The sequence below is a fragment of the Phascolarctos cinereus genome, unplaced genomic scaffold, assembly GCF_003287225.1.
Source record: "Phascolarctos cinereus isolate Bilbo 61053 unplaced genomic scaffold, phaCin_HiC Scaffold_5;HRSCAF=322, whole genome shotgun sequence".
Taxonomy (NCBI): Eukaryota; Metazoa; Chordata; class Mammalia; order Diprotodontia; family Phascolarctidae; genus Phascolarctos; species Phascolarctos cinereus.
The window spans coordinates 140759354-140778485 of NW_027555958.1; the positions used below are offsets into that span (position 1 = coordinate 140759354).

At 34.3% G+C, this 19132-nt stretch overlaps 1 protein-coding gene across 3 annotated transcripts in view; it reads left to right on the top strand.

The window, feature by feature from the left end:
* Positions 1-15975, top strand: part of CEP85L (centrosomal protein 85L) — a 166545-nt gene extending 150570 nt beyond the window's left edge. For 2 of the 3 annotated variants that reach the window (XM_020971597.2, XM_020971599.2), the window contains exons 11-13: positions 6925-7032; positions 7328-7556; positions 11146-15975. In XM_020971597.2, the coding sequence (XP_020827256.1) occupies positions 6925-7032; positions 7328-7556; positions 11146-11309 (501 nt within the window). In that variant the 3' untranslated portion in view covers positions 11310-15975. Of the gene's footprint in view, positions 1-2; positions 944-6924; positions 7033-7327; positions 7557-11145 lie in introns of those variants that run through there. The other variant, XM_020971600.2, reaches the window with a different exon arrangement.
* The last annotated feature ends 3157 nt before the right edge of the window (positions 15976-19132 follow it).

Below are 19132 nucleotides of genomic sequence, written 5' to 3' on the forward strand. Positions count from 1 at the left end.
AGAACTCTCCCTTACAAAGAAGATGGTGGCTGCAGTCAGGATACTTTTGAAGCCTTCATTGCTTCCCATAATTTTTCAGAAGCACGCTAAAATTTCCATAAACCTGTTTTTAGTGAGTTATTAACTTAATTTGTTATAATCACTGTAATCTTTTGGCAGAGAGGACATAGGATCATAGAGTTTCATTAGGTATGAATTTCTGTAATTGTGAGATAAAAATGATTTATTATTGAGAGACCTTAACTTATGCATTTTAATAGCCTGTCTGTATTTAGTTGCAGTAAGAGATGATTATAAAATCAGATACTAGGAGGGATTTTTATGTTATAGACAATATTCATTCAGTATTGTGGGCCACAATTTTAGAAGTACTTTAAGCTAGTGAAAAGGACTAGAAATCATGTGAATGAAATGGGTATGCTTAGTTTAGAGAAGACTAAGTAGGAAAGGATGTTATGTTCACCCTCTTCAAATGTTTGAAGTAGTCTCATGGTAAAGGGAAATTAGGCTTGTTTATAGTTTTAGAAGAGTTAGATTTTAGCTTAGCATATGAGAAAAACCTTTCAAACAAAATAAATACTGTCTGTAAATGGACTGGGCTGCTTCATGAGATGCTGAGATCTCTGCCAGTGGAGAAGGGTCAGCTGCTCGTCAGTAACACTGCAGAAACAGTTTATGTTACAATTAGTTGTTCTGTACTTCGAAGATCACTTTCAACTCCTTAAAGTTATTCTGTGATTCTGTCTTCCTTAGTAGGATCTGAATTAATTATTCAAGACTAATAGAAATCTGTATTATTTTTAAAGACTTTAGAGAAGGAGCTTCCATAGACCTGTTTTGTAATTAATTCTATTGCAATGTTTCATGTGTAAATTAAATAATGCATTTTGAATTTTTGTGCTTTAGTTGTTTCACTGGAAATTAAAGGCTGTGGATTACCATACTGTTTAATGCCATATGAGAATAAAATTATAAAATCTCCCCAGGCTAAATACTCCTAGAGACAGGTAGGTGGTGCAGTGGATAGAGCTCCAAGCTTGAAGTCAGGAAGATATAAGTTCATATTCAGCTTGAGACACTTATTAGCTGTGTGAGCCTGGGCAAGTTGCTTACCCCTACTTGCTTCAGTTCCTCATCTGTAAAATGGAGGCATGCTGGAGAAGGAAGTGGCAAGCCACTGCAGTATCTTTACCAAGAAACCCTATGGACAAGAAGTCCATGGGGTCATATAGAGTCAGACACAACTTAACAGCTGAGCAAAATAATCCTAGCTCCTTTAACTTTTTTCACGTTAAGTTTTCTTGTTCAACCTTTTAAAAATCTTTGTGTGGTACTCTTTTGGACCCATTTAAGTTCTTCACTGCTAAATCTTAAGAAGCCAAAACCAATCAGAATCATGGACTTTGTTATAAGAGTTTTGTTCTTTGTTTTTCCTTCTAAATTGGTTGGGGAGGGAATGGAAAGGAGAGAAAATAAATACTTTTTAATTAAAAAAAAATTTGTTCATATCCTGGTCCCTTCTTACCTTCCCAGTATTCTTACTTTCACTTCCTTCTGATCACTCATAGATCCAGGTACACTGGCCTAATTGCTGTCCCTTTCTCATGGCATTCGATGTTCTGACTCCCAGACTCTTGACTTTGTACTGGCTCTCCCAGAATGTTTTCTTCTGGCCTCTCTGCCTTTGTGTTTCTCTGGCTTCCTTCAATACTGAGCTCAAATTCTACCTTTTGCAGGAGGCCTTTTCCACTTTTCCTCACTGCAATGGCCTTCCCTCTAAGATTACTTTGCCTCTATTCCATACATATTTTGTATATTTATCCCATTTTTACCTTTCTTGTCTTTTTACACATTACTCTTCTCCATTTTGTCGGGCTATAGACTATTTGATTTTAATCATGGAATGAGGGAATGTTAAAAAGATATTTAATGCATAAAATCTCAAAATTGGAAAGCTAAAATACAAATGTAATAGCTTTAAAGGAGGCATGTTAAAATGTAATTATTTTACTGGAATGATTATAATTATTAGTAAATATTTTACATAACAGAATACTTTATGAAAAGTTAACATAATGTAGTGTAATATGATGATATGATATAACAATACAACATCTAACATGATGTCTTTTTTATCATATCTCTGTAGCTATAATTATTGTTATGTATGCATAATTAATAAACCAAACACATTATATATGTACATATTATTAAATAATAAATATTATGTACTAATTTCTCTTTATAGTTTTATAGTCCTTCATCAAAAGATGTCATAACACTATTCTTCAGATAATTCTGTTCTTATATTTTTTAAATTACTTTCTGTTCTTGAGCTTTTCAGTCTTTTCCCACATTTAATTTGATTACAATTTTCATATCAAAACTTATGTTTCAGTAATTAGTGAACTAGGTATTTGCTTTTACTAAATAAGCACTTGGAAGCTCATCTTAGAGGAATAAGACGTTTTTTCCTAAGTATGCTTTTATGCAAATATCTGTCATTTAAAAGGAAATTTATATTATATTGCTTCAAGGAACTATTATGATAATAATAATTTTTATGCTAGTTAGAATATATGCTTAAAATCTGACTTAGCATGAACCCACTTAAAAGAAGGAAAAAGAAGGCTGAAATGACAGTAGACTAAAATTTCAAAGATTTAATATTTTATTAGGCAATTTACCATTTTTATTTAATCTTTAAATTTTGTTTCATGTATAAGATTAGTGGCATATAGGTGGCATTCTGGGTAAAGTACTGGACTGGGTATCAGGAAAATCAGTGTTCAAATCCTGACTCATGCTTCATATTTGTGTGACCCTGGGCAAGTCACTTAACCTCTGTTCACCTGTTTCCTCATCCTATAAAATCAGAATAATTGCACCCACCTCAGAGAGATTAGTTATTGTGAGGATCAAAATGATATCAAATAGGTAAGACACTTTGGAAACCTTAAAGCACTGAATAAATGTTAGCTATTAATGTTTATTATTATTGTTTTTATTATTGTTGTTGTTATTATTTAAAGTGTTTTGAATGCAATGGAAAAGCATTTGTTAAGTACTTAGTTTTTGCCAAGTACTGTGCTAAGTGTTGGGGATGCAGATAGAAAAACCAAGACGGTCCCTATTGTAAACGAGCTCAAATTCTGATTCTGTGAGATAACATGTAAGGTGGCATTCAGTTTCATTGCAGATAGAAAAACCAAGTGGCACTTAAGGTTTGACAGGCAAAGTAAGAAGGCAGATGGCAGGCCATGAGAACCTTGGGGGAACTATGACATAGGCAGATGGTCTGCAACCATTGACTGTTGTGAAGGGGAAGTGGCCCTCAGAGAGGCTATCTCTGTCAGAGGTAAGGATGTGGAAAAGGGTTCCTGGGCAGGAGTCAGCATCTGGCTAGCATTTTGAAGATAAATATTCACATATTTTATGCTCTATCCATATATTTTCAAAATCTTTCACATATTCTCAGTGAAATGCATTATGTGTTCAGTAATACTTTTATTCCTCAGTTTTGCTGATATAGAGGGTGTCCCAAAGTCACAGTGCAGTTGTTAGCTTTTGTAGCTAATAACCTGGATAGCTGGATAGAATGGTGCATGGAGAGGAGTAATATGTAAAAAGACTTGGAAAGGTCAAAATTGAATGTATATACTTCTCTCACACTCACACACATGCGTATACATATATATGTATATATACACACACACTCTCAAATAGAAGAATAAACTTACACAGAATGTTATCTAAGTTAAATCTAGTATGTCATCCACTTTTAATGTAGAGCTTCAACTGTTTAGAAAATGATGGTCCAAATAGATATCTGCATCTAATAACTTAGTAAACTTGTTTCTGAATACGCTAGTAAGATGGGAAATGTAAGGCCAGTGGAGATTTGAGATATTTAGAATAGTGTTTGGTAAACAGTGTTTAAGTTTTCAGTTTTAGAAATGCATGACAAATATTGTGAATAGACTGATAATTTAAATTTCTGTATTTTACAGATTTATATGTAAATTATTTTAATGGATCATTTTATTCATGAACAAATAATAATAACAGTTAACATTTACATAATGCCTTAGGATTTCAAAAGTACTTTACATGTATTATCTCATTTGATACTCAATGACCCTGAGAGATAGACACTGTTATTATCCCCATTTTACAGGTAAGGACACTGAGATTTGAGAGATTTTATGTGACTTCCAGGGTCAAACAACTTCCAAGTACCATAGGCAGGATTTAAGTTTATGACTTATTGGCTACAGGTCTAGCACTAACTGCTATACCTTATTTAGGTAAATTTCATCAATAATGTTTTTAAAACATTCATTATAATACTTTTTAAATGGAGACCTGAATAAGTTAGTTTGCAGCAGACATGAAATCTTTAAAAAAATTTTTTTAATTAATCGGTGATCATTAGCAAGTAAATCTTTGAGAAAAATAAAATCTTCATTTGTCTATCTTTCCTGTATAACTAAGAAATGATTAAATACTTAGTTCATATGATGTCAGAAGCAAGACACATTCACAAATATGCCTTCTAAAGTAAAATTAAACACATTGTTCCTACATTATGTGTAAAGAGTGCACAAGAAATTGGAAGCATTCTTCATTAATTCAGAAATACCCTGTTTTGTTTTGTTTTGTTTTAAATGAGTAATAGCATGGTGCTTTGTTTTTAACAATTTTATTTTAGAGAGCCCTGGTTTTATATTTAAATTACATTACATTTGAATTTGGTGAAGCTTATAGATTTGGTAGAGTTTTTAAAAAAGAAATTATATGCAGTTTTCACACAGTTCAGAATGGAGAAGCATTGATGCTTTGAGTGAAGCATAATATCTATGAGAAGAAAAAAGCTTTCTTAGCTAGAAATCATATAGCAGTTGGTTCTTCAGGGAGAGGTATCTCATGTACATGATTTTTTCCATTATTAAATTGCTTTTTGCAAAGTGTTCTTGAATCTTGCTTGCCTGGTTTTGATGTATCATCCAAATCCAATTGTCCTACTTACAACTACCAGCAATAATACCCCCTTTTGTTTGATAAGCCCTTTTGTTTGATCAAGAGAAGACTGAATGTGTATCACATAATGAATGGATAGTCATACATGTCAACATATTAACCACAGATGTACTCTCTTGCTATTTATTGAATAAGTTTAGCACCATATTAAATTGAAAACTATGCACAGTTACAAGTATTGCATACTCTTATTTCAAACCAGTAAAAATTTATGGTTTTAAATTGTTATGAAGGGCAAATTACAAACTTACTAAACTTGTTCCTTATAAGAGGATTAAGGAAAATGTTATTTAAGTTTCATACAACTATAAAAATCTAGTTATCTCAGTATATACAGGCAACATCTTTATGCAGTTAGGAGTAATCAGAAGCTAGCATTTTGAACACTATTCTGAATTTTATCCAAATAATATGCCAGGCATGTAACATATAGTTGAGTAATTATCAGCTGGTGAATTTATGCCATATGTTACTGACAGTGTAGATGACTACAGTTATAAATGAATTCCAGTATCTAAAAGTATAAACTTCCATGAAAGGAGAACTCTCAGTGTTTTAAGATTCACTTTTAGTAGGATGCTTTGCAAATGTATGCGTTCCTGGATAGGTAGTATTCCTTTTGACCCAAATTTCTAAGACTTTGTTGGATTACATTTCCTATGTGTCACAATTTGTAAGCCTTTTAGAATGTTTTTGTTTTCTTTATAATTCATTGAATGTAAACGGTTACAATGAACTTTCTAAATCAGGGATTCTTAACCTGGAATCAATAAACTTGATAAAAAAAATTTTTTTGTTGACTGTGTTTCATTGTAATCATTACCCTTTGAAATCCTGTGTATTTTATTTTGTGCATCTAAAAAATTATTTGAGAAGGGGTCTGTAGATTTCACCAGACTACCCACAAGGTCCGTGACACCAAAAAAGTTATGAACTGCTCAAATTATATCACTCACTCAGATGAATGAGTAAAGGCATTGATATTCCAAAAACCTTTATTTAATCAGTGTTAATATCCATTCTGTCTGTGTTTATGTTTAATCCAGAGATGGAGTCATGGATGGGGAGAGAGGAATTTCCTTCATAATAGATTAATTGGTATTCAAGTAGTCATTTTTCTGAAGTATTTTTAAAGAGACTGAATATAGTTCTAAAAATAGTTCAAAGGAATTCTACTTGTACATGTATTGATTTTGATAGTCAATGAATTAAGTCAATGAGAGGCCCTACAGCATTCATTAATTACTGCAAATTTTGTGACAAGTTTTTCTTAGGTTTATAGTTGAAAATTAAACTAATTAGGAGGAATGACCCAAATGGTATTAAAATGTCCTTCCTACTACTGTAAAGAAGATTTAAAAAATAACACTACTTCATGTTTCTGTGTCCTATGCCTATATAGTCTAATTTTTAAAAACAAAAGAATATAAGACTTCAAAGATCTAAAATAGGCCTTTGGTTTGTGAATTTAGCAGCAAAATCGGCTGCTGAAAATAGTACTTACAGAGGAGGCAAGATTTGGTGCATTGTTGATAATGGAAAAATAAAGATTAAAATAACTTTACCTTGTTAGCTAAAGAAAACTTAGCACAAATTTTAGTCGCTAAGATACTTTTGCTATTGAAAAGGGCCTTTTGGGAATAAAATATTTAAACAACAGTTTAAGGTTTCATGCTTTTTTTACCCTTTCTTTCTTTATATAAGAAAAAGCTTTGTATATTACCTCTCCAGTGAGTGGTCTTGTTCTGGTTATGTGGAATAATGACCTAAAGAGTGCAAGAAGGGTAGAGGACCATAAAAAAGAACAAATTAATTTTAAAATCCTCATTGCTTAGTTTTGATATTCAGCTTTCAGTATTGACATCCTTCCTGATTCTTTTCTAGTCTATGCAAGAGAAACTTTGTCAAGAGAAATTGGCAACTCAGAAAATGGAGGAAGAGCTAGAAGAAAAAGAAAAGATTATAATGAAGTTAACAGAAACATTACTTGAAGTGAGTAGAAAAACCGCAGATTACATTTGAAACATAAGTTACCTATTTTAATTTAAGGAAGTGTTACCTTTTGTAAAAATAAATGAAAATGATCCTTTCTTAATTTTTGGTGAAGACAATCCATCCGCAGCTAATGTTATTATGCCGATTACTATTAAATTCACAACTAAAAAGAAAATGTAGTTGTTTTAGAATATATATCCCATATGTTTTATTAATTAAAATTGTTATTGTGTTTTTAATTGTTTATCTCTTTTCATTTAACTCCTTATTTTGTTCTTTTACCCCAATGCAGAACCAAAGACTAAGTGAAGAATATTCTCCTGTCTTAGAAGAACAGCAAGAGAAACAGTCCAAGCATCAGGCCGACTTATCTCTACAGCCACTATTGAATTTTAACATGGTTGATCAGTTGTTCAAGGAAATGACCCATTGTTTGTTTGACTTGAAAGCATTGTGCAGTATTCTTAACCAGAGAGCCCAGGGCAAGGAGCCTAATCTTTCATTATTGCTCGGAATCAGATGTAAGTAACATCTTATTCTTGCATTTTTCTTCTTAAACAGAAAATCTGTCCACTACAACAGAATGCTTATATTTGGTCTCTGTTTCCTCTTATAGTACTTTGGGTTTATATAACACAAAAATGACTCCCTTTTTTCATTTTATCCTCAAATTAAGATGAAACTAGGCATGACCTATGATTTATGGGAAAGACACTAAAGCATAGAGAAATTAATTTGCTGTAGTTATGTAGACATAACTACATATTCCTCATAGGATGGTATAGTAGAACTATCGAAGGAATTAGACTTCAGTTCTAAGTTCATATTGGCCACTTAACTTCACACATACCTTATAATCTCTCTTGATCTCAGATTCTTCATATTTAAAGTGAAGGGGATTTCTCTAAGTGATGTCTGAGGTCACTTTTGCTGTTAAGATTTTCTGATTCTTTAATCTCCTCATCCTTAGTTTAGATTCTTTTCACTTTTTACTCTTGCTATGGTGCACAATATCTTTGTGACATAAATGAATTACACAGAGTCATAAACAACAAACCAACAACAGATCCACACACAATTTGAGCTCAGTCTCTGAAGTTCTAGCCCATGAACTATTCTGTGGATATAGATGGGTATGTGACTTCTCATTTCATTGACAGTCTATAGTTGATGCAAATCCAGACCAGTTTCAGTATTGCAGAACTAGGAAATCTTCTTGCTTGCCTCAGACTAATTAGGATTATCTGGAAGCTAAAGGTGCACAAAGGGAATCAAAGGTACAGAACGGGAATCAAATGTTCTTACTTTTCTGATATGGCCAGTGACCTTGTTTAAGGCACTTTAAAACATTATATTTTATTAATTTCTAAGAGGATGCTGAGAATAGTTGTCATTAATTTCCTGTCTTACTTTTATGGATTGATGACCTAACCATAAATAAATAAATAAAGAAGTCACATTGAGTGAATTGGCCTCTCTTGCCTATAGATCTTTGGTGGTAATGTTTCCCTTCTCAGTGAATATGCATTAATTTTTTGCAGATTGATAGGTGAGTGTGAGTCCAGTAGACCTGTCTCTCTTGTTAGAAGACCAGCACAGTTACATTTGGATAAGCTTATTTCCATGCTGAGTGCAGAGGGATGAAGCTTTTGATCATAGTAATTTTCAAAACGTATCCACTAAGCTGTAAGGGGAGGCTTTTATCAGGGAAACTGTAGAGGCTTGAAGGTGATCAAGGAGGAGGAAACAAAGGTATTCTTTCACTGGAAGGGTGATGTTTGTCTCTTTGTGAACTTCTGAACCCAAAGAGCATTTGGGTATTTCCTTAGTGTCCTAAACACAGCTTTTCTTGTGTAATGAGAGAAAGAAGTTGTAAGTGGGTGAACCAGCTACTTTCTTACAAAGGAGTGTTATGCCACAGGCTACTGAGTAAAAAGTTCAAATGCTCTCTGGGCCTCCTAACCATTTACCATCAGTTTCCCTCCCTGATCCTCCTACCTTCTCACGCCCCCCGCCCCCCAAAAAAAATCTTTGTGATGATGGTGGTCAGTGTTTTATATTAAAGCTCCTGGGTCCTATAGGATTTGATATAGAATGGATATGAAACAGGTAAGATAGATCATGTCCTAGTACTGACCATGATGTAATAGGGGTATGATATATACATGAAAAGTCAAATGAAAAAGACCACAACTTAATTTGAGATTGTCTGGATTAATATAGTGTAATTGACATGAGGGAGCAATTCTTATTTTTCTGTACATATACAGAGGAACACTGGAGTAAATGAGTCCAAAATTATCTACCCAAGTGAAGGGCTGTATCCTGTGTTAAAAATCAAATAATTCTCCCTTTCAGAATGAGTCTGTTGTCCTGTTCTTGTTGAGTAGTGAAAACCTACAGTTGAACTGTGACTAAAATAACCCATTTTTAGAGCATTTTAGGGTTTACAAAGCAGTTTCATGACACCACTGTGAGATGAGTAGTTGAAATTGTTGTTTAAATCTCCATCTTACTGCTAAGGAAACTGACTTTAATAGGTAGTTATTTAATCTGTCTCTGCCTCATGTTTAGGATTCAAACTCAGCTTTCTCACTACTAGCACCATTGTTCTTTTTACTCTCCTGCACTGCCTTGCAATTCTTTCTTTGAATATGATGGAAATAACTTAGCTAATTTGGAAGTTAACATTTTGATGTCTAAAACGAACATAAATCATTTTAAGAGGTAAGATGCTTACATGCCAGATTTGCCCACTCTGCATGTACATCTTTTATCTGTCTTGCACCAAATAAAAGATTCAGGTGCTTGAGTACAGAGAGAAGACAGAGAAGGATGTTTTTTTCTGAATTTTAATACATTGAACTACTGTTCAGAGCACTTGTGAAGTAGCACAGATTTTCAGAGTTAGAAGATACCTTAGAAGACACTTAGTCCTACCTCTACCTGAGCAAATCTTCTCCAGCCTATCTTGACAAGTAGGCAGTCATCCTTTGCTTAAAAACCTACAGTAAGTGGGAACCTCTGTCCTGAAGTAGCCCATCCTACTTTTAGACAGCTGTAGTCATTAGCAAGTGTTTATTTTCATTAAGTGTAAATCTTACTTTCTATAACCTCCACCAAGCAGAAATCTAATCCCTACTATGTCTTCTCAAGTCATCTCTAAGATGAGCACCCTCACTTTATCTCTCACCAGCTCACTACTAAGGTGTAGTGTACAGTACTGGACATGATAGTCTAGATATACTTTGACCAGAGCAATGTACACTTTGACTGTCACTTCTTTGTTCTGAATACTATGCATCTCAATGCAGCCAAAGATCAAAGTAACTATTTTGGCTGCCAGATGACACTGTTGAGTCATTGATTGAGCTTTCTGTCTATAAAAACACCCACATCATTTCAGACCAGCTACAGTCTAGCCATGCCTCTCCTATTTTGTAATGGAACAGTTGTTTTGTTTTGTTTTCCAGCCCAAGAATAAAATGTGATCCTTTTTAAATGTCATTCTATTTGATTCAGCTTATCATTCTATCCTGTCAAAGATTTTTGGATCCTAGATATCGTATAGCATCTTGGCTAGTGACTTTATATTTCATCTCCAAATTTTACAAACATTTAATCTTTACATTTATCCAAGTCATTAATGAAAATATTAGATGGTAGAGGGTCAGGTAGAAATCCCTGGAGTATTCTGACAGAGACCTTTCCAAGTTGACCATGTCAGTATTGACAAGTTTTGGGGTCTAGTCTTCAGCCAGTTCTGAATTTCATATATCTGCACTATCATATATTCTCACAAAGATAGAATAATTATGTCAGATACTTTACTAAAAACACTTAGCAAATATGTGAATATGAGTGTAACAACTATCTGAATACCCTAGAAAGGTATTTAAAATGGAAACAAAATTTTAGGGGTCTATAAGTGCTAATTAATGGTTATGATGTTTTAATTTCTTTACAGATTCAAAATTGATGCATAATTTTTACCTGAGTTTTGACTTTTTAACACATAGCATTATATTTGTGGAGGTAATAAAATTGAAAATTCCAAAATAGCCTTGAAAACGTGGGAAAGTTCTACTTTTCTTCATTTTATTTTCACAGCTATGAGCTCTTCAACTGAAGAGACTGAGAATGACCACAGCCCGGAATCACTGACTAAAAAACTATCAGACCTGTGCCAGTTACGGAAGGAGATTGATGAATTAAGGACTATGATATCAGACCGCTATGCTCAGGACATGGGAGACAACTGCATTACCCAGTGATAAAGTATTGGTCCCACAGCAATAATGACTCATTGCCCAATGCTGCTGTGTTAACTATTCTTCATCTTTCTGTTCAGGAACCATATTGGAAGATTGCATTTCTATTTGACCTGCATAAAGGTTTTTCTGTGTGTTGTTTTATTTTCGGGTAGGGAAGGATGGGACTGGGAGATAGTTACAATGGAACTTATTTAATCAAGCAAAAAAAAAACCCACATGTTTCAAATCATCATTTGAAAAGTACGATAAAGTCTACACAAAAAATATCTCTATTCTCAAACTACTGATTGTAGGACCAAGCTGTGAAGAGTGCTATTCAGATAAAGAGGTAGGGTTGGTGTCTTGTTTTTTGTGTTTTTTTTTCCTTTTTTTTTTACTCCCATGGCATTTTAATGTTTATAAAGGTTTCTAGAGTTAAAGCAAAGGTTACAAGGAAGGTACTGATTGTATCTCCACTTATTGTTTCTTCCAATAGAAGTTTGTATTGCACATTTAGGATGTTCAAGGACTAACTGAAGCAAAGTTTACAACATCTCCCCCTTTACTAGGGGCATGGAAGATGCTTTTGTTATTGGAACAATCATGCTGTTGAAAGATGTAGTTGTAGGGATTAGACTGTAGTAGTATGTAGACAAGTGAACTACTTTTTAGTATGCTTTCAAGCTACCTGTTACAGTTGGGAAAGTTTAATATGATGAAACATATCAACATCATGAGTGAGTGTTTCAGCATTTGAATTCTTTTCCAGCAAAGGAGATATTTAGCATTAGTTTGTGCTTGTATCTTTACATAGTAGTTCCTGTTGGTTTTTTCTTGAGGAGGTAGGGTAAGTTATTTATCTGAAAAGAACATTGTGAACATAAAGCTTTGTTTAAAGTTAAGACATCCATAAACACTGCAGATGATCACCAAAAAGGGAAATTAAGAATACTAGCTTTGGTTGTGATTCTTAACATATAAAAATTTTTGTCTGCGAAAGTTTCAAATTGAAGGCTATTGAAAAAATTAGCTGCAGTCTTCAGTGTCACATTTGGATGTTCACCAACACAAAGATACAAACCATACTTAGCTGGTTTCTTTTCCTTGTTGTACCAAGTTGCACCCATTGAGACAGTTTCTCATTTAACCCTTGACCATGCTAGTTCTCTAACTTATATGTGAGTCTAAGGTAACATAAATAATTTTTAATAAGCATAATTGAATTATATGCATCCAAATTAATTCAAAAATTATGCACTTAACCCCAAAATGCAGCCATTGCCTAAAATGCTTTTGAAAATATTCTTTTGACGATTCCTTCAGAATCTATGGCACACACCTCTTTGAATAACTTCATTGTGAGAAATCTTGATTATTGGAGGGGGAGTTTAATTTTAGGAAATGACTGGAAGTTATTTAGAGCCAAATGTGGTTACTAAAAGGTTAGTATTGAATTGTTTTGTAAAAACAATATAAGTGAAGTATAATATTTTTGTAGCTCTCAAACTAGAAGGCAAAGATCTACAAAAGAGTAGGTCCACAAATGTTTTGAGCAATGGAAGCATCACTGGAATAGAGACATAGCCACTCGAGGTGACTGCTTTCAGACAACATTTATTTTCATGTATTCAATCTGATAATATTTTGGTTTTTTTAAACTGTTGGTCACATTATTTTTAGAGGCAGGCCTCATGTATAAATTATTCTACAGTTTAGTTCAAGTAACAGTGTTGATATATTCAACTTGGATTCTGCCCAGTGCCTGTGTAAAATACTCCCTTGCTAGTAACTGAGGTGATTTAAGGAGGTACTGACTCAGTCACTAAGGATCATTAATTCAGTGCAGTAATGATATCTTCGTCTGCATCTTAATATAGTATGGAGTGATATAGGCACCAGAGAGAACAAATGATGTGTTTGATTTGTATTTTTTAAGGGAAACAAAAATACCACCTCTAGTATAAGGCACTAAAATAGTAAATTTGTATCTAAATACATGATGCAAAGATGAAACTTTAGAATGAGTGGGTATTATATTTTAGAATAGTTAAATTATCTCTCTATTCTATAGAACTGAAATTCTAAAATATCAGCATTGGTGGAAATGCCTTGACAGTAAAGCAGATAGAATAAGTACAGTCCCTTGGGATAGACCACTCCCAGTTCTTGGAACTGGAAAGTCACTGGACTTGGGGTAGACAATCACCAAATTACATCACCTGTCTCCTATGCTGTTTAATAATAAATTGTTGGGTGTTTTTTTTTTTTAATCCTAACGGTCAACCTTTTTCCAGGTCTGTTTATTCATTTGGCTTAGTTGTCATGAAATCTTTTCAGGGTATTATTATTTTAATAAGTTAATGTTCTAAAGTGTATAATTAATTTGCACTAAAGTAACTTTGTCATGAGCATTTTTAAAAGGTAAATTTAATGGAAAACTGGCAAACTAGTACTGTTGCCTTCAGTTTGTAGAACTGAAATCATCTTAGACTATTTCTTAAAGAACACCTCTGGTGCTGTGCACTCCTCCCTGCCACGGGGCACCGCTCCCCTGGCCACCCCTTCTAGTATAGTGCTACTTTCTCCACACTTTTAAAAAAAATAGTGATTTTGGTTTTGTTTTCCTGGAAGACTCAAGAAAAAGAGTGAGTTGGGCCAGCCAGAAATGCTGCAGTAGCCTGTTGAAATAATAATATTACTTTGGAATTGTAAATGTTCAGAAGTTATTGCAATTGTATATGAAAAGAAAATATTTAGAATTTAAATCTAACCTACTTTGAAGGTTCTCTTTAGTGTGAAAAACCCTTTTAATGCACTATTGTGACTGTAAATGTACTTGCTTCTTAGAAATGGCCTTTTAATAATCAGACTGTATTAACCTTTGAATATTGGTCATTTAATTTTTGAAATGTGGATTTAGTCTGCTTCCTTCACTTTAAAACAGGTAGATAAATGGCAGGTATCTCAATCAAAGGCCTAAATTAATCTCTGCATATCAAAGTTCCTGACCTCACAGGCACAATAGTTATCATTCATTTGATGTCAGCAAATACTCTTTGGTATTATTGAGCTCTTGGCAAATCTATATTCATTTACAGTGGCCTATCAGATTGGAAGAAGAATAGGCTTTGATGGTGTAAGATATGCTGGATTGTTTACCTGATTGAAAACACTTTGTGGACCCATTTCACATATGTAACAAGGTTGTTTAATATTAACAGTGACATAATTTTAGTCATGGACAGTTTGTTAAAGTGCTTTAGTCATGATAATTTTCTTCAGTAGCGATTAAGAGACAATCTCAAGGGCTGGAAAAAAGTTGATGATGGTGGATACTGTACAGTTCTGTCTTAGTGGACTTAATTATTAACCTATGTATAGCTTTATGATTAATTTGTAGGAATTGGTGAGCATATTTTTTTACAGAAATTACTGTATTTAAAAATGTACTTTAAAACATCAGTAATTGTTCTTTGAGCAACGAACAGCTGAGGCCCTGAACTGTACGTATTTATGTAGTGTAGCTGTTGCTTCGGCACGCATCTAGCTTGTTTCATTGGCATCTGTTGTATTGGTTTGTATCATTGTATATTTGTAATTAAAGTAATAAGCAATTCTTAGAATGATCCCCACACTCAGGCTAAACAATTTGAAACTGCCAGTAGATGCAGCCACAAGAGCCAAAGTTAATTCTCTTTCCATTTTTGGCAGTTTATTTCTATTCTCCACAAGCAAGAGAAGAGCTTTCCTACTTGGTATATAAAGAGACAGCTGTACCTGTCCTAACCCCCAATGATCTTGCTGTGGAATTTTGCTTGTCTTTAATCTTGTTTTTCCATAAAGGCATTTGTCTTAAAGGGGAAAAATAAATTTTGGGATCCACTTACCTTTTTAATTAAAATATTAATATTGAATATGGTTAGATTTCCAAATCGATAACTCATTAGCAATATTAATTCCACATTTGTATACAGTCAGCACCCTTGTGCCTTTTTGCCCGCAGTATACGTGTTCATTTCCATTTTACGTAAGCTTTAAGAATGTCGATAATTATTGCACCTTGTTTCTTCTCTAATTAGACTTTCTTAAGCTTTTTTTTTTCCAACAAAGAGAAATATTTAATAAATATAGGAGTAGGTCCTAGGCATTTGTCTTTGGAGCTGAGCTCTTGACCCCTGTGAAGTGAGCAGGAATCTCCATCAGAATGTATTCATTTGTATCTATTAGTTACAGTATTGCATAGGTGTGAGAAGTAGGGTGCTAGGCAGTTACATTAAAAGCACAGCAGTGTGTATTATTAGATCAGTCTCTATGACTGGTAGTTTTAGTAAATTGGGTTCAGTTTTTGAACCGTTCAGAATACCTCATGTGTAAATACAGTTGTCATGACTTAATTGAAATGCAGTCATTGTAAAAAAGGAAGTGAAGCCACTGGATGGCTTATGCCTTCAGGCCTATCATTCTTGCCTCTTTGTGTAAAGGGGTTGTTTTTGTTTGTGTGTGTGTGTTTTGGGGGGGTTTTATATTTTAAAAAATAGGGTTTACAGCTAGAATTTTGAATGCCAAAGTTCTATTTATTAAATAAAAAGAAAGTTTTCAATGTTAATGGCTAGTATTTTTCCACTGGAGTATTGTTTGTTGATGTTTGGATTTGTATTTACAGAGAAATAAATTTTTTACAAAAATATTTGCTTCCTTTGAGTAACTGATATAAGAATTTAATTGGTGATTCAGGAGTTTTCTTTGAAATGTTCAAATTTAAATTACTAATTTAAATACTGACAAGAAACTTTCTTTGGTTCCCATTTTAGTATTTTTTTTTCTGTGGAATCAAAACACCAAAAAACCTGTACCTAGTAAAAGCTATTACTTTATTATGTCTCCAGATCTGGAGTAAGGAATACAGGCTTATATATGACCTTGAACACTTGAACACTGTATGTCTTTGATCAAATCACTTGAATTACATCAAGCTTCAATTAGTAAAATTGTTCACCTCACAAAATTGTGAGCAGTGCGCTATGTAAACCTGAAAGCACCATATAAATGTGGGGTTGGTCATGATTGTTATTATTCCTTAAAAACTCAAATCCTATGGATGTGACAGTTCTTTAAGGTTGTACCAGGGGAGTATAAACTCTGGCAGGACCTACGAATCTGGGCTGGGTGATGGCTGTCTGTTAGCTGAGGTGGGCTGGAGGGTGATTAATTTTTCAACAACAATAACTTAGAGCTTTATTATAGTCTTGTCATTATTTTAAATGATAAATTAAAACAATAAGCAGCCCTGAGATCTTTTGAGACAGGTAAAACAAGCACAAATTTAGTCTTGAGTCATGTCAGTTAGATCTATATTGCCTAAGTTCTCAAAATGCCTAAACTCAAAGTTTCTTTCTTCAGTTTTGTAGTCCCACTAGGATGAAAGCCTGAGCCTGGTGAGGAAGATCTGTCTATATTTTCTTTCCTTTAGTGTCAAGGAGAGAATCATACTCATTTTCAAATAGGTCCTGCTAAAGAATTAAGACTGCTCCTAAAGGATTCTTAACTCAGCATCTGGGGCATCGCAGCATGCTTGGTAAGGAGGGCTACATGTAAAAGGTATTGCAGAAGGCACCCTAAATCTTTATTCTAGCACATATAGGTTATAACTTTCCACTCACCTGAGACACTAATTAGGAGATGTCTTGTTCTTAAGCCAGATCTCTAATTCTGAGTAAACCTATAATGGGGCATCTCAATTCAATTAACTGCAACCTCTGAGCACTGTGTAAACCCTGTTATCACAGATTCCTCAGTGGATATGATAAAAATGACTTGCCAGAATGGAAAGACAAAATCCTCTTTCTTCAGGGTAATATTGGGAAGGGGTTCGCTTTTTGTATTATAAACGTCTGGTTTATTTTTATTTTCAGTTCCAAATTCTCTCCCTCCACCTCCTCAGCCCCATACCCATTGAAAAGGAAGATGTGACATCCATTATACATTCATAATCATGCAAAATATATTTCTACATTAGCCACAGTATTATAAAAGCAAAAATGAAGAAAGAAATATGCTTCGATCTGTACTTGAGTTCATCGTTTCTCTCTCTGGAAATGAGTAGCGTATTTCATCATGAGACTTGAAATTGCTACGGGTCATTGTATTGATCAGAGTAGCTAAGTCTTTCACAGTTGATTATCATTAAAATATTATAGTTGTATACTGTTCTAGTTCTCACTTTGCATCAGTTCATATAAGCCTTCCCAAGTTTTTCTGAAACCATCCCCTTTGTCATTTTTTACAGTAGCATAATTAGTATTCTATCACAATCATATACACAACTTTAACCATTTCTCAATTGATGGGCATCCCCTCAGTTTCCAACTGTTTGCCACCACAAAAGAGTTGCTACAAATATTTTTGTACATATGGATCCTTTTTCTTTTCCTTTGATCTCTTTGGGCTGTAGACCCAGCTGGGTCAAAAGGTATTCGGAGTTTTACAGCTCTTTAGACAGTTCCAAATTGTTCTCCAGAGTCATTGGACTAGTTCCCAGCTCCACCACCAACCAATGTAATAGTGTACCTATTTTACCATATCCTTTCCAGCATTTGTTATTTTCCTTTGCTGTCATGTTAGCCAATCTGATTAAGTGTGGAGACTTTGCTCTTTAAAATGAAAAGGACTGTGATCATGATAAGTATTTTATGTAGAGGGTCACTGAATGTCTGAATTAACTGCAGCCTGGAGAGGCTAGATGAATTGACCAAAGTTGCTCAGATGGTTAATAGTAGAACCAGAGTTAAGGACCCTTTTCCCCTGACTTCTAATCCATCCATCTTTCCACTGTACTTTCCTGACCCTAGTTTTCCTAAAAAGACTTGATATAAAAGAGAAAATTTTTTCCAACCCCGGGGGTTGCAACCAAATATTTTGCTGGGATGTAGGATAATAGATTTAGAGCTAGAGGACGCCTTGGAGGCCGTTGAGCAAACCCTCTCATTTTACAGATGAGGAAACAGGCTGGGAGAAGTTGTGAATTGCTTATATCCACAACTAGTAAGTTTTCTGAGTCAGGATTTGAAATCCAGTCTTCCTGGTTTGACTTTCTGACCTCTTCCCCCAAAACAAGCATATCATGAAGAGGAGCTCCAGGCAGAAAGAGGTTGTCATCGATATTTCAGTTGTACTACATGGGTGGATAAACATACATCTTGACGAAGTAGATACAGAAATAATGTACAGTACAAATGTTTACATTGTTGCATTGAAAAATTATACAAACTCTCTCTAGTTAACAATCATACATTCAGAAAACTTGAATGAAAACTAGGTTTATTACAAGAAGAATGAACATGCATGTGGAAATCAAAGCCAGAGCAAAGAGTTCACAATCCTTATAGAACTTTACATTTTTATAATAGCAGGACAAAGGAAGGAGGGGATACCAGAAAGGGGTATATCACAGCAGGGGAAATGGTGCATCAAAGGTTGGAAAAAAGACATGACCACTCCCCACCACGAGAAGCTAGGTGATGGCAAAAGCCGCGTTCTTTTCCCTTGGGAACTGCTAGACTATGAAGATAGGAGGGTCCATTTATCTACAAAGTACCCCAGCTATACAAGCATTATCCCAGCTTGGTACAGACTGGCTAGGGACCTGTTTTGCCTCCCAAGAGCACAAATTATGTCAGCTCAGGAGAAGCTTTATCCATGACACATTCAGGGCTTCCTGCATGTTCTGGATCTCAGTGTTTCTGGAAAATGTGGCAACTCAAAAAGAAGTTTCGGAGACCCTTTAACAACCCTTAACTATTTGAAATGGTATTCTACCTGGATAAGATCCTAGTTAATGGAGTGCT